The sequence below is a fragment of the Heloderma suspectum genome, chromosome 3 (genome assembly GCF_057233095.1).
Source record: "Heloderma suspectum isolate Gila_16-S chromosome 3, 16-S_ref, whole genome shotgun sequence".
NCBI lineage: Eukaryota > Metazoa > Chordata > Lepidosauria > Squamata > Helodermatidae > Heloderma > Heloderma suspectum.
The window spans coordinates 22,426,188-22,443,007 of NC_139460.1; the positions used below are offsets into that span (position 1 = coordinate 22,426,188).

General features: G+C 41.4%; 1 protein-coding gene across 2 annotated transcripts; it reads right to left on the reverse strand.

Annotated features, from left to right (window-relative positions):
* Positions 1-181: 181 nt before the first annotated feature.
* CCDC82 (coiled-coil domain containing 82) lies at positions 182-14,782 on the reverse strand. Of its 2 annotated transcripts, none has more exons than XM_084842646.1 (8): positions 14,708-14,782; positions 10,191-10,775; positions 9,244-9,466; positions 8,873-9,070; positions 8,624-8,748; positions 7,332-7,502; positions 5,595-5,780; positions 182-3,473 (listed from the first exon to the last, which is right to left on the reverse strand). In XM_084842646.1, exons 2-8 carry the CDS (start codon positions 10,764-10,766, stop codon positions 3,408-3,410), a joined length of 1,545 nt encoding a protein of 514 aa, XP_084698772.1. In that variant the 5' UTR covers positions 10,767-10,775; positions 14,708-14,782; the 3' UTR covers positions 182-3,407. The 2 variants fall into 2 exon arrangements, with proteins under 2 accessions (XP_084698772.1, XP_084698773.1); XM_084842647.1 differs by having other exon boundaries at positions 195-3,473; positions 8,978-9,070.
* Positions 14,783-16,820: the final 2,038 nt, after the last annotated feature.

The window sequence follows — 16,820 nt, forward strand, 5'->3', positions numbered from 1 at the left end:
ATGGGACCTGTACTGCCTGAATTGCCAATGCCAAGCCATCTTCCAGTCAGTGTGTCACGACTACGTCCTCCTTCAACTTACTCATCGACAAACTGTGCTTGCAGGTTGGGTTTTTGATCCCGCAACAGCTGACAGCCATCTACATGAAGACACATGAAGCAGTTATGGGAACAAATAATAGGCAGGGAATATGGTAGATGGGATGGAATGTATGGGTGTTTATTGCTGCTCTGTAATACAAAAATAGAAGTTATAAATGACTTTTAAAAGGGAGGAACTGTGCAATCAGATATGCATAAGGTAAGTATCAGTCACCTGATCGTTCTCAGTGAAACAGTAGGGGGCCCTTAATGGAAACCACAAGCCCCCACTCCATGACTCCCCATCTCCCAATTTTAGCCTTCTAAAACAACAGTTACCGAGGCCATCACAAAAGGGAAGGGGGTGGGACTGGCACTGATGAAGCCTGAGTGTTACTGGGAGGGGCTCGATCAGAGGGTGGCTTGCTCACACAGTATGTCATGCGTCACATGCTAACATGACCGAAGACAATTTGATTCATACCGTTTCAATTTCCTTATACATAGTAGGTTCCTATTTAGCAAGTGTAAACATGGGTGTGGTTTAGGTACACTCACCTTCTTCAAACACAGCAGGCACAACTGCGTTGAAAATTCCATCAGGGTCTTAAAAAGAGCTAACTACACACACATTATTTCAGACTGTTTATTAATCACAATAAATCTGAACATAATAATTCTGAATGGAGAATGTGGGCATCCTTGCCTTTCCAAGTGTATTGATGTCCCCAATATGTTTTAGTCTTGCTTTCCATACCCCTTTAACAGCTGCTGCCCTGCTACTGGAGCAGCTGCAACATGGGGGGCAGAAGCATAGTGGCAGTGGATGATTCTGAAACTGCTTGCTGAGTAGATTCTGAACGTAACAGAATCCCACTGCTTAGGACAGCGAGACTGGCAAGCACAAGCAGCCAGCCCCCCAGTTAAGCAACTCCTTTCCTGCTGCTTTGCACCTCACACCTTTGGTGCAGAGCCTTAAGAAAGCTTTCAAAAAGTGTTTGTTCAAACTGGCCTTTCTCGAAGTAGGTAGTTAATATGTATCTGCTTGTGTTCAATGCCTACTTTGCAAGCTGCTTGTGAAGGCATCTTTCTGAAAAGCGAGATATAAATGTATTAAATACATAAATAACTTAAGGATTGCCTTGCTGAATCAGACCAAAGATCCATCTAGCCAAACATTCCATTTTGAGATAGATGACTCCAGGAGGCTTGGAAGCAGGTGGGTCTTTCCCAGCCCAACCTGGAGATGCCAGGAATCAAACATGGGATTTTCTGCATGCAAAGCAAGTGTTTTACCACTGCGTTATTGCCCTTCAAGTTCTTACCATAGCCACAGCAGAAGTGAACAGAGAGGAAATGGCATCTATTTAAATGGAGAAAGCACATGTGATTGTTAATTAGCTTAGGGCACAATCTAATGGGTTGTGCTCCTGATAGGCAGAGGGCTCCAGGTTTGGAGCCTTCCACCTATCCTATGTCCTGCTGGCAAGAGCCAGGCAGGATAACAGGAGGATGGAGGAAATTCTGCTTCTGTTTAAAATGCAAGAAGCAGCTAGATGGGCCTCTGAGTCCTTGTAGCTGACTTACTTTTTGGAGGGTGGGGAGAGGACTGGAGAGCCCATGGGACGCTGTGTATCACAGCTTTTCCACTCCCCTCCCCTCAGCACATCCCTTTTCTCCCTCTCTAACTTCTTTTACAAGGTCATGGTTGCGATGTCATAAGAGAAGGTTTCTGCAGTGGCTGGGAGGGAAGATCCATGATCAGATCTCCTTCTCCATGTCTGTAGCTCTGTCTAGGGGGTGGAGGAGGTGATCTTCAGCTTCCTTTGGTGCCCCAGATGCTGCCTAGGGGTCACAGGATTGCTCTCTTGCTGCATACTGAAATTAGAAGTCATAGGGACCCTACATTGGCCTAATCTCTAAGTCACAAACAGCGAGATAGCCCAACTCACCTGTTTATGTTAACACAGAAAACCCATCCTGTATATTAACTCTGAAATAGACACAGTATTGAGTTTCTCAAATTGGCTTGTCCATCATATATATTAATAATGAACTCTGTTCTACAAGTGCCAATCCTTATGTAGTCATCCACGCACAAGAGAGAGGCATTAGCAGCCTTGGGGAAACCCCAAGATTTGCAGAAGTACAAAAAACAAGCAAGCAATCTCTATGGGGGAAAACCTTAAAGGGAAAAAACAAAACAGCCCAATGAGGACTGAGTATACTCAGTTGTCATGGAATGCTGGCTGACTGTTGGAGGAAGGGGGGAATCTAGAAAATCAGGTGCAGAAAAGAACGGAACTGAGTGTCCTGGAAGAGGGAAAGGGGGGCTTGTTGGAACCCTGAACAGGAGTACTTCACACTGCAACATTTTATTACAGGTCCCATTTGTCGATATTCTAATACTGAATCCATTATTGAAGCCCGAGTTTCAAGCCAATGCAGTGAGCATCCATACATGTCCCTGAGTCACAGTCCAAAATGGAAGCAGACCCAACTGGTCTCATACACATAACAGCAGTCTCTGAACAAATCAGAAAAGTACTGTAAAGCTTCTTTCCTTCCAAATGCTACAGAAATAATAAAATATTATTTGTTTTAGCACAATTCAGTATGATGCTCAATGTGAATTGATACTGATATTTCCATTTTGCTTCAAAAGATGCCAGCAATATGTTAGAGATTTTTTTTTAACCTCTTGAGTCAAAAATGCTGGCTAAATGCAAGTCCATGAATTCTGGCCTTCCAGGATGCATAAACAATGATAGCCTGCTGGTTTTAAAGAGAGAGATAATCTGTTACTGTTCTGTGTCCTGAAAAAAAGTAGTCGATGTTTACAGCAGCTTTTAAGTACTGTGCTGGGAAAACAGTATGCATCGTATAGACTGTGGGGTTCTTACCATGTAAGTCTTTCCTCTTCCAAAAAGAACTGAAGCCAAGCATTTCTCACACACTGACACAATCCACATGGGCATCACTGCACAGAAATTTCATTTCCTGAATGAACACCCAGGTTATTCAGATATTGTTTTTCATTTGAGATCATTAAGCTTGGCTGCATGGCATTCAAGAACACAGAAGAGATGACTTCCATTATAAACATTCTTTAGATGATTATTCTGCTAATTAAAATGACGTATGGAGAAAACAAGCATGCTAACTTATTAGTATCCGTAACAACATGCAGGAATATTATTAAGTCTTGGAGTAAAAAAGAAAAATAGCCGGGATGCAGCATGATCTTCAAATACTATCACCAGTCCAAAGTGAGCAAATTTGTATAAGCTCTTAAAATCTTTCATCAGAAAATGAATATGCACACACTCAGTCCATTTTTTCATCTTGGAAGAAATCCGCGCTGTCCATGTAGCCTTCTAGATCAGCATATTGCTTCAAAACAAAAACACACAACATTTTAGTAAATTCCAGGTGAAGCTTTAATGTCACTTGTTGACATATTTCACAATCAAGACCTCAAGCTGCAAATCAGGGAGGACTGGAATAACAGCAAAATGTGTAATAGGAAGAAGCAAGGTGGCACACTAAATATCATAATACCTTTATACAAATCTAGGGTAAGACCACTGTTGAATTACTGTGTACAGTTCTGATCACTGCACCTCAAAAAGCATATTGCAGAGCTGGAAAAGGTACAGAAAAGGGCAACCAAAATGATCAAGGAGCTGGAGCAACTCCCCTATGAGGACAGGTTACATTTGGGCCTTTTTAGCTTAGAATATAGCAAGTAAAGGGTAACATGCTAGATTAGAGGGTTATCAAATTATGCATGATGTGGAGAAAGTGGATAGGAGACATTTTTCTCCCTGTCATATAATAGTAGAATCTGGGGTCATCCAATGAAGCTGAATAGAGGGAGATTCGGGACACACAGCACATAGTTAAAAAAAACTATGGGATTTGCTACTACAAGATGTAGCAATAGCCACCAACTTGGATCGCTTTAAAAGGGGAACAGAGGTTAATCATGGAGGTTATGGCTATCAATGGCTATTAGTCATGATGGTGATATGCTACCTCCAGTATCAGAAGCTGTACGTCCATATACACGACTTGCTGGGCAACATGAGTGGGAAGGTGTTGTTACACTCATGTCTACATGTGGGCTTCTGGCCATTGTGTGAAGAGGATGCTGGATTAGACAGACCTTTGGTCTGATCCAGTGTAGCTCTTTTTACATCCTTATGATCAAACACAGATGGGACAAAGTCAATGGGTAGTTTCCAATGGGGCTGCTGTGCTCCCGCCGATTCCACTGTGCAATCAGAACCCATTGCTTTTGCAACGAGGATTTAGTGCTTGATAAAGCAAACCTTGAAACGGGAGGAAACTTTAGTTTCCAGTTGGGGCAGGTCAGTGGAGATCCATTATGTGACCTCTGCTGACCTGCCCCATTCCAGAAACTAGCATTTTTGCGCAGTTCTGGTTCCTATCCAAAGTGCTAAATCCCTGTTGCACAAGCGGTGGGTCCTGCTGGTACCTGGGTAGCATTGGATGCTGCCCAATGGTATACCCAAGTAACTATAAAAGGGAAATAATATCAGTAAATATTGGTCTCAGATTACTAGTGAATAACCTGCAGTTTTAATAGCAGCCTAGATATGACACTTTTGGTAGGCATTGCTTCTTTCCATAACACACTGGGAGAGACTGCACCTGTCAAAATCCTCCCTTTTACACAAGTATGAAAGAAAAATCAGTCTTGCCTCCTTGGAAATCCAGCAACCTTATTGATAAAGCTCATGCAGGACAAATTCCACACTTGTACCTATACTGATTTTAAATGTCCTTTCTTCAAGGGTGTTGGTCCTATAATGCACTGCAGGGGAGCAATCCTGACCCTTACGTTTTTGGTTTTTTAAAAAACATAAACCACCTTGCTATAAAGACAACACTGAATTAGCAACTCGTTAGATGAATTCTAGCAAGGAGAGAAGACAGATCAGAGAGGCTGGAGTATCTTCTATGAAGTGCCACCTCTCTACTTTTGCCTTTCTGGATTTCACTGTCCCCATCACAAAGAGATGCTGTAACAGTACTGGAAATGAGTCTAGACTATTTTTTGCAGAAAATCTTCTTGATTTTCGAGAAATGGAACTTGCTTTCAAGCAATGTATTTATGATCATACTAGGTACTTATTCTGTTGCTAAACTTGATAGGCAAGAACCCAGCTTTTTCTCCTGTATTCCTAGCAAAATATTGCCCTATTACTCATTAAAGCAGGTAAAGATTCCAAGCAGGGGTTACTTTCAGTCAACTTTTCCTAGAACTACAGTTCATTTATTTACAAATTTATATTCCGCTCCACATCCAAACAGATTCTGGAGCAGTGAACAATAAAAGATAAATAGTTTATGAGTTGTTACATTTACTTTGTCTTCATCCTCCACGCTTGAATGACCTATATCAGTATGCACAAAGGCCTCACTGCTGCACTGATTTTACCTACAATCAAAGCAATGGAATTTGCCTAACTATCAGTTATACTGTACCTTATCAATCCAGCCATTTTCAGCCAGCTGGTTGAAAACTCTGTCCACTGAATCTTTAACTGACTCATCCTGAAGTCGATCATTCTTCATAACCAAGCAGCAACCCTGATATAACTTGTATTTAAAATGCTTCAGATTATGATAAACGCGGGTACGGTTTCCACACACAGCACCAACCTTCAACACCTGTATTAAAAGGCAAGTTCTTTTACTGGGCAGATCTTGGACAATAATGGAAAATACAATTATCTCATCAATTAAACAAATGGATATAATATAAAATATAATTTAACATGGACAGGACATTTATCAGTATCTAACTGAAAGCAACTCCTGTACTTCCTACTTTTGCAAGGGCAATACTAGTGTCAACTGAGCAATTGCTACCCTAAGAACTGCAATTCAGGAAGCCACCAAGTGATCACCTGTTTTAATCAATTGAGATTCTGGTGCCACTGGGGCTGGGAAAAGTTTGAAATAATAAATTAAAAGGATTAAATCTTTGTTGGTATGCACTTATTACCTGTCAGTCACAAAGCATACCCTGTTCAACATCCACTGAATTGCAAGAGAATGAATTATTTTTTTAAAAAACCCTAGTTATTGAACATAAACACTGCAAATCCTAGGTTTATACAGTACAACAGTCACACCAGTGTAAATCTAAGAGTCACTTCACTTTAGAAACTTTGGGAATGCAAAATTAGCAGTCCCACAGGTAAACCAGCCTACTTAAAACTGCACATATGGACAGCAAATGTTGTTAACATACAAGAGTCTGACAAAATGCTGCTTTGAGGTATATAATTCTCACATTACTAAATCACCACAGTCTCTAGAGTGCACTAATTGAGCTCCTATGTTTAGCTTACTTATTTGTACAACTATCTAAGGCTATCTATTTTATGTATATATACATAAAGTCAGACAAGTGATAGATCAGTTATACATTTTTAAAAAATTAGACACTGCCATTTTGAGTTAGGCCAACTCTATCACTGTCAAGCTATAGGGGATTTTGAACACAGTTCATCAAGATCTCAGGGTGAAATTGTTCCAGATATATTGTTCCAGATATTATTGTTCCAGATATAATCTTCAACGTGAAGATTTTTACATAATATGAAAAGTATCCACACTAGTGTTAAGCCACAAATCTTGACTTCTCTAGTAGATAAGTTTGAGATGCAGGATATAAAACTAGATATTGGAACAGACAGGATACATTGTTGTTTAAGCAACTTTTAACAAAATGTTAGATTAAGATTATTTTTGGCAAGCATGTTGATTATTGTAGACACCAGTTATTCTATACCACAGAGTAATACAGAAACTGGTTACATAGTTGTTGATAAAATGAAGCCATGAAGATATCATCATTATGATCTGCTTGTTTATAAGACAAGGGCTAGAAAGGAAATTTATAATAACCTTCTATAATAGAAGGTTGCAATACATTTGTGTATTTAGTGATATGCCTGGAAAACACTAAGCATACACTTTTCATGAACATTACAGACATTTAACCATAACCACTTGGCAAGTTGTGAATTGAATATGTAGTCACCAATACAGGCACATGAGTTTTGAAAACCACATTTGAAAATCCATGAAACAAAATAGATGTGAAAAGAACAAGACTAAAAAATAAACATCAATACCACCACCACCCAAAAAATACACTATATTTCTGCTTTTAAGTTCTTAGCAGTTTTGGAGCCTAGGAACAGAATCTACCTGTTTATCATGTGACATGAAGTCATCTATTTCCAATGTTTCACTGTTGTATAATTTTCCTGACAGATGTACTGTAAACCTACAGTACCTCTGCAGTTCACAGGCTTGACAGGAACGTTGCACTGCATTTCCCAAAACTACGTGGACATCAGGGTAACTATCCACTCGCTCCTGGAAAAAGATATTTGGTTGAAATTCTTTTGGTCACTTGTTCCAGTGAGTCAGTTACTACATTTCAATAATACTGTGCATTCATATGCAAATGGTCTTGGACACTGTTATCTTTTATTTCCTGTTATAAACTATAGATTCCCAAATATAAATAAAAAACTATTATTATTTTATCCTTTAGAAAAAGCATTAGTGCTATTTCCCTCTGACAGGTAAGATTTAAATGTAGCTTTTTATTAGATTCTCCATGGGTTCTCAACTAGAATTTATTGGTCCATGAACTCACTGGTATTATGCAATTAGTCCAGGAAGTACATGGGTAGTCACAAGTCTCACTCTCCTGTACAAAAGGTAACATGATACACTTCTTTAAGCAAAAAACACAGAACAACCCCCTTCTCAAACATGAATGCATGTAATGGAGGAGTACTTCAAAGTATTTTTTCCACCCATCAGATGATATCATAGTACTTGGCAACATGCATATGGTTATAGTCCTCAAGATTCAAGAATATTCAAATATCCTAGTCCTAAACCATTCAGGGCTTTAAAGTTCATCACCAGCACTTTGAATTGTACCCAGAAACAAATAGTACAGCTGTTTCCACAACAGAATCACATGTTAAAAACAGCACTGCTGCATTTTGGACCAGTTGCAGTTCTGAACAGCCTTCAAAGAGCCTGATGTAGAATGCACTGCAATAATCCACACACTCAGACAAATTCAGAGACCTTGCTACATGTTCTCCCACCCACAGAAGTGGGGCAGGTTGGCAGATGAGAAAGGGACTTTCAATCATGGCACCACAACTCTGGAATGCCCTCCTGAAGGAAGTCAGCCTTGGTCAATCACTGCCCACCTTTCAATGAATGGTGAAAACATTAATGAAGGGGCAAGTGTGAATTGATATTATGCTATTGCTAGACATTTTAATATCAAGTTTATCTTTCCTGTGAAATGTTTCTTTTTTTGGTGTTGCTCTCATATTTTTTAAAAATTGTTTTTTTAATTGCAAATGCAATTGCAATAGTATACTGGGTGTAATTCTATACTGGGTGTATATAAGTAAGCCAGTTCAACTAAGATACCAAATAAAAGGACCAAGACAAAAACTCAATACCTTATAACGTTCTTTCCAGCGACTTCTTGCAAGTAAATTATCGAGACGAGGTTGAACAAAACGGTCATCCAAGTAACGGAGGGAAGTCAGCATATCTTGTGCATACCTCTTTTGTCTTTCCCCCTCTATTGGAAAAGGGAAAAATATCATGATAAGTTTGGTTATCCTGACATAGTTATTTAAAAACAGTAATGCACTTATTTACTTCAATTATAGCATCTTTAAGGCTGCAATCCTATACTCACTTACCTGGGAGTAAATTCCACTGTGACTTACTTCTGAGTAGGCATGCATAGGATTGTGCTGTAAAAGGGTGATGTGAAAAGACACCTTTAAAAATCCTCCTTTTCTTACCATATAATGAGATCAAAAAGGTATCATCTATTGCATTGATGAGAAAAGCTTTTACAACTCTTTGGAAATGGACAGAATGCTCAACACGTGCCACTGTAAAAAAACAAAAAATCATTAGTATATCTCCATACAGTTACCAGACTGATGATTTATAAAAGAATGGTCACACACTTTCCTACATAGAAATTAACGTATGATGGGGCTCTAATAAATGCAATATTGTGATGCTAAAAATATCAGCAGTTCCTAACTTATTTTAACCTTACTGCATGGAATGTGCTTCTCCAAGAATGTGCGTGACATAGCTTGGTCTTTCTCTTGTGGCTGGCTTTCATTCTCCTCAGAGTTTTCCTGTTCCAACTCTTCCCCTTCCTCATCGTCAACTATGAAATCCTTCATGCTGTCGCCCTCAGATGTGTCACTGATTTCAGCTTGTGTGACAGGTGAATGGCAGGAACCATCTTTTGTTACCACATCATCTTCAGTATCCTAGTGACATTGAAAAGCTAAAAGTCTTACTTGAATACTTTACCTAAATGCATTTGTGTTATCACAGACATTTAAAAATGTCTATTTAAGGCATTTAAAAAAATATTTACACTGGAAAACCATTAATATCAAACCAATCAACCAACCCACCCACCTCACAACACACACAGAGGCTAGCAGACCATGCCCACTTTCATCAACTGAATTAGGATCATTGTCTCAACATAAAAAGGTGCTTTCAAAGTTCAGGTAATGTGTCCTAGACTGGGAACTAGGGTGAAGCCAAGCTACCGCCCAGTTACCAGCCTGTTTTCAGTGGGGTTGTTGTTGTCATAAAAATACAGGAATGAAGCCAAAATTACTTCCAGGGAATAGGTTTAGAATTCTGAGTTCCAGCAATGAGGGAGTGGTGCATCCCTTTCAATTCTTTTAATTTTAGCATTTTCAGATTAGCCTCACAAGTACACATTGATCTGGTTCACACATAACCCATGGTTTGTTGTTCTACCCAGGGTTTGTCAGGTAGACAAGCGAACAAACCAGAGTTTGTTTTCTCAGTGTCTGGTTGTTTGTTTCCCTCCATTTGCCTCCTCCCTCCCTGTATTCCAAATGCCTTTGTGGTACTGTAACACTGGCTTATAGAGTGGCTGGTTTTTTTTGACCACTCTTGTGTGTATGAACAGCAAGTAAAAGAATATCTTCCACAAATGAATTCACAAAGTACCTCATGATATTCACCAACACAAGTTGGAGTAGATCGCTGTTGGGACAGTTCCCGCAGTTTCATTAGCCTTTTCTGTTTTCTGTTTGCTGCTTCTACTGGAGGTGATGTGTGCAGTTCCTTTTCGACAGTCAGGTCTTCCTCATCTATTATGCAACTGCGTTTAGCAAACACTTTCCTAACAATATCACTATCACTGCTCTCATCACTGTCATACATTACAGATGTCCGAGATCTCTTGCGCTTCGCAAGGTTGATGCTTTCTTCTTCTGTGTCCTCTGCTGTTGTGCCATCACAACTTGTCTTATCATCTGGAAGTCTATCTGCATTAACTACAGCTTCATTTTTACTCTTGTTAAGTATGGATTCATCTTTTTCTTTTTTATCCACATCATCTTCCGAACTGGTTTCAAATTCTTTTTCTGATGGTGATTTAAATTCATCATCCTCTTCCTCACTATCAAGCAATCTACTTCTTCTCTTAGTCCGTTGCCAGTCAACCCGAGATTTGGCTATTGGTTCTTCTGCTCTTGTGTTTCGCCTTGTTTCATATCTTCTGCTCATAGAATTTGTTTCCATAAGGGCTTACTAAAAAACATAAGAAAAGACTGAGTTGTGAATTCATGTTATGAATGGCCTGTATCTTTTTGCCTTCATATTTTCCGATGTAGAGATGTGAAGGCCTAGAAAAAGGAAGAGGGTTTTTTCCTGTTCACATCCCCAACCCAGAGGTGAAATATAAAAGCTGGACATTGTGGGAAAATAGACAAACTTTTTAAAGAATATTTTTACCTTGCGGAATGAGTGAAACATTTATAAGCAGTGTTTGTTACAGCCAGTCCATACTGCTGTAAATCTTACTAATTGGTAATGATAGTGTTGTGACAACATTTGGTGACATTACTACACAATTCTTATATTGAAAAAGTACTCTTGCAGAATATATAATGCAACACAATAATCCACACTCAACAGGCTGTCAGACAACACAATAATCCACACTCAAGGGTTGAGTGTGGGTTGTCGTTGAACCATGGGTTGTTGTGGAACCATGGGTTATCATGTTGTCTGAACCCAGCTGCAATAACAAACCATGGTCTAACTATGAATATCCCATGAAGAGAACCCATGGTTTGTTGCTGGGTTGTGAACTGCGGTTTCTTTGTTGTTGTTGTTCAGTCGTTAAGTCGTGTCCGACTCTTCGTGACCCCATGGACCATAGCACGCCAGGCCTTCCTGTCCTCTGTTCTTTCCCGGAATGTGCTCAAATTCATATTCATGGTTAATAAATCATGATTTGTTATCACGGCTGGGTTCAGACAACATGATAACCCACGTATCAACAATAACCCACAGTTCAACGACAACCCACACTCAACCTTTGAGTGTGGGTTATTGTATTGTGTGAACCTAGTTGATGTCTTTAGGTACTTGATCCAATCTTGGATCTGCCAAGCAAATGGTTCTGAGTCTTGCAACATGGTGGTATGGTCTTGGTATGATACAGCCTGACCCCTGCTTCTCACTTGCTTTAGATTCCTCAGTCTTCTGCATGAAATAAGCTGATGGATGTTTGAAAATACATACACACACAATTACGGAACACATTTACATAAAAGTGTTGAGAAGCTTGTTTCGATTCATGCAAATCATCCATTTCCTGAAGTCCATAAAGCTCAAAGTGAAAGTTCAAAATAAGATGCTGTGGATCTTTCAGAAAATAAAATTGAGTACAGAAATAAACTTGAGTTATGCTATGATTTTCAAGGATATGGAATAGAACAGGATATAAATCAAATAAACAGGGTTCCAATAGTAACTGTAGACAAAATTAGTTATCATATTTGCAGCCTGATACTAACCGTGTTTACTCTACATCACTGCCATGTAACTCCTGCATCTGACAGAGATTTCTGGAGAGTGTTTCTGGGTGATGTTGTTGTTGTTGCTCTGGGTGTTACACATAGCCAAAAGGGAGAGCTGGCTGGGCCTGCTGAGATCCACTGCTGCCTTATGAGAATTGACAGCGTGCCCTAGAAAAGCACCCAACACTCTCTCTCCTGCAGTTACATTTTGCAAAGGAGCAGCAGCAGCAGTTGGCAAGCTGTCTTTCAGGGAAGCTTCTCTACTGTTACTGAACTTCTCACTGAGGAATCTCTAATAAGCTTACAAGGAACACCAGAGTGCCCAGGCACAGAGTTTGAGAACTATTAGACAAAACACCAGGACAGCTGGCAGCCCTGGTATTGCCCTTCTATTTTTTAGATTGTAAGCAGCGGGCGAAGGACCGTCTTGTTTGTTATTGATCTTATGCAAGTTGCTCTGGAAGCCTATTTAGTTGAAGAGTGGGGGCAAAATACTTAAAGTAAATAATCTTTTCCATGGAAAATTGACTACTCTTTCTACCTTCCATGTTTCACTAGACCAAGTGATCTTCAAGTGCAGGTTCCTAACTGCTAATCTAAATAAATAAAAATATAAAACTATCTTGAAGCCAGCTATCATCTAATCACAATTCTACAAACAGCCTGTGGGGTCACCACCCACAATTCTCCACCAGCTGAGCCAACATCCAATGTATTGGGTGTGCGTGCGTGCGCCAGAAGGCCATTCGCTGTAACTTAGAGGCCTGATATAAAATAGCAAAAAGGGAGGCGACAGCCATGTTGCCTCAGCAGTTAGGGGGAATGAACCCTGCACACATTCCAAGACCTCTTCTCTATTAATACACATCATGTCTCAGGGCTGAGTCCTGACACCAAAAGCAGAAGCATGGTTCCAATTAAGGCCTGAGGGCAGCCCATCATACAGTAGCTATTATATATAAAAGCACTATTTCAGTACTACCACAAACCCTGTCACTTCCTTCCCTCCCTCATCTTCTATTAATCCAACCAACCTCCTTCATTACTACGCTGTGCCACCCAGTTGGCTGCTCTGCACAGCATCCAATCCGAATTCCAGTGCTTTAAACATGAGCAATGATCTGGCTTCAAAAACCTTCCTCCACTGGTTGCCTTCCTTATTTTAATCTTTTTATGTAAACTGCTTCATGAGGTCTGCTTGATAAGCACCATATAAATGTGCCAATTATGTTATTTGCTTATTACCTTCAGTTGGTTTGCTGTGTATTTTATTACTATTTTGCTTAAATTACATCATAAATCACCCTGGGATATATATTATGATGGGAGGTATAAGGTTAGCTTACATAAATATCCAAAATGAAACCCTAAATAATTAAGGGCACAATCCTATACATGTTCCATGGCTAGCTGGGGAATGCTGGGAGTTGTAGGGCTTCTTTTTTGTCTAAACATGCATAGGATTGTGCCCTTAACTAAAACAAGGCAGTGGGGCTTCTAGCTTGGCCTGGCTATGTATTTGCGCTTATTAAACCATCAATTTATACAGCAATTTGGTTGCCTGAGGCAGCTTTTGATCAAATTTTGAAATAATCATAAAAAGCAAAATAATGATAGTATTAGTAATAATAATAATAATACCATGCCACCCCCACTGGAAAAAAGAAGCCCTCTTTCCCACTTCATCTGTCTGTGGGAGAGAGAGAAGGAAGAACGGAAGGGGCCATGGGGGCGTCCCACAGCCAACTGTTGCGTGAAGCAGAAACCTCTGCACATGTTCAGAGGCACTCTGGGCTATGGATACTTTAAACTAAGGATGCCACCTCAAAGGCTTTTAGCGTGGGAACTTCTGCATACTTTCAGAGGCGCTTTGGGCTTTGGATGCATTAAACTAGGGCTGCCACTGCTAAGGCTTTTAGGGTGGAAACTTCTGTGCACTTTCAGAGGCGCTCTGGGCCATGGATGCTTCAAACTAGGGCTGCCACCTCGAAGGCTGTTAGGATGGGAACTTCTGTGCATGTTCAGAAGTTCCCTGGGCTATGGATGCTTTAAACTAGGGCTGCCACCTCGAAGGCTTTTAGCGTGGAAACTTCTGCACATGTTCAGAGGCGCTCTGGGCCAACGGATGCTTCAAACTAGGGCTGCCACCTCGAAGGCTGTTAGGATGGAAACCTCTGCACATGTTCAGAGACACTCTCGGCCATGGATGCTTCAAACTAGGGCTGCCACCTCGAAGGCTGTTAGGATGGAAACCTCTGCATGTGTTCAGAGACACTCTGGGCCACGGATGCTTCAAACTAGGGCTGCCACCTCGAAGGCTGTTAGGATGGAAACCTCTGCACGTGTTCAGAGACACTCTGGGCCACGGACGCTTCAAACTAGGGCTGCCACCTCGAAGGCTGTTAGGGTGGAAAGGCGGGGTGGCTGTGTGCTTTTCAACTTAAGTAAATAAGGACAGTCCCTGGGCTGAGCTTTCCCCTCACATCGAATACACGCAGCCAGAATTCGGCGCCACTCGCCCTGCCCCGCCCCGCCCCCTTTCTTGTCAGTCAGTCATTCCTCCCCCCCCCCAGTCCTCCCTCGAATTATCACGCTCTAAACAACAGACCCAGCGCGCGCGCTCTCCCCCTCCCCCCCCCCGCTCCCGTCTCTTACCTGAATCTCTAACGGCCGCTCAACGCGCGCCCAGGTGGGAGGCGGAGCCACAGCGGAAAACACACTCGCTGCTACAAAATGGAAGGATTGTTTTCGGTCCCGCCTCCCAAGGCCACAGGCGACGACGATTGGCTGCGCCTTCCCGCCACTCACGCGCCTCCTCTCCCTGCCGCCTCCGTCCTTCTCCGGCTTTCGCGTCTGCACGGCCTTGCCGCGGCTGAGCGGAAGACGCTGTTGACGTCACGTAACTCCCCCCCCCCCAGCACCACCTTCATTGACTTTTAATAATGGACTCACACGTAAGTGGTCAAGCTTCCGAGTCCAATGTGGAAGCTTGGGCCGGGGGGGGGGTCGTCCCCAGTGTGGGAGCTGCCCATTGAAAACAGTGGGGAAAATATAGGATGTTAATGTACCTATGAGCGGGCATCACTTTGTCTACTCCCTAGCCCAAACTCCAAAAGTTAACAGCAAAGGCAGGAGCGTGTGCTCTATTTCAGGTTTTATTCAGCATGAAAGAGGGTTTTTAAATTAATTAATTATTACAGTTATATCCTGCCCTTTTTTTTTCTCTTGCGAGGAACCCAAGGCAGAGTACATGGTCCCCCTCCTCTCCATTTTATCCTCACAACAACCCTGCGAGGTGGGCTAGGCTGAGAGTCAGCGACTGTCCCAAAGTTACCCAGTGAGCTTCATGGCCAGGTGGGGACTAGAACTCAGATCTCCAGAGTCCCAGCCCAACTCTCTAACCACTAGATCACACTGGCCCCTTATTCCTTCCTGGCTCTTGCCCCCGCCCCAAAAAATGGGACAGTGTAAAAACCAGAACGGAACAGGCCAGAATGGCCCCTTTATTTATTTATTTTTTTAAATGCCAAACACTATGGCATGTATTAGAGAACAATATTTTAGGGCAGAAACCCTTGAAAATTTTTATTATTATTAAACCTTAGTGCCCAGAACACATTCAGAATGGAATGGCCTGGAACAGCCACTTCCAAATCAATGAAATTCACCAGTCACACATAACTACATGAGACTGATGCAATAAGCCCCAAAACTTCCACACACACCACGTTCAGGTACCCACTCCAGGCAATAGTCTGCATTCTTGAAAAATGGCCCAGAACGGCCACTTCCAGGTGAGCCAAATCAAGCAAATTCTCCGGTCACACATAACTACATAGGCGACATGCAGTAAGCCACAAAACGTCCACAGAAACCATGTTTGGATACCTGTCTGAACAATAGTCCGTATTCTGGCCTGGAATAGCAACTTCCAAGTGAGCCAAATCAACCAAATTTATCAGCCAGACATAACTGCATGGGAGTGATATAATAAGCTATAAAACTGTCATAAAACCATGTTCCTGTACCTGTTTCAGGCACCACTGCATTTTGTAAATGGCCCAGAACAGAAACTTCCACGTGAGACAAATCAACCAAACTCACCAGTCACACATGACTAGATGGTGTGGGAATGGGAGTGATACAATAAGCCATAAACAAACACTACCACTCAGTATTAGAATCAAAAGCCATATTTAATATATATTAAAAGAATAGAATCAAACCCACCCCAAAAATTAACGGTGTGTGTCTTTAACTTTTAGCCCTACCAAGTCACATTTGACGGCATCAAATTATGTTTGTCTATTGTTAAACCAGAGTAATTTATATCCAGTGATTTTTTAAAAAGCCTGCTGGTTTAAGATCAGAGTTAAAGCTATCTTATGTTTGCTCAAGGTCCACAAATCCAGGAAATTGTAAGCTAAGTCTAGTGCCTTAACTAACATGCCCTGTGATCAGTGATGTACAATGTCCTGAAGGATCTTGGAATTGTTGTAGATCACAAGCTGAATATGAGCCAACAATGTGATGTGGCTGCAAAAAAGGCAAATGCTGTTTTGGGCTGCATTAATAGAAGTATAGCTTCCAAATCACGTGAAGTACTAGTTCCCCTCTACTCAGCACTGGTTAGGCCTCATCTGGAGTACTGTCTCCAGTTCTGGGCACCACACTTTAAGAAGAATGCAGACAAGCTGGAGAGGGTTGAGAAGAGGGCAACAAAGATGATCAGGGGACTGGAAACAAAGCCCTATGAGGAGAGACTGCA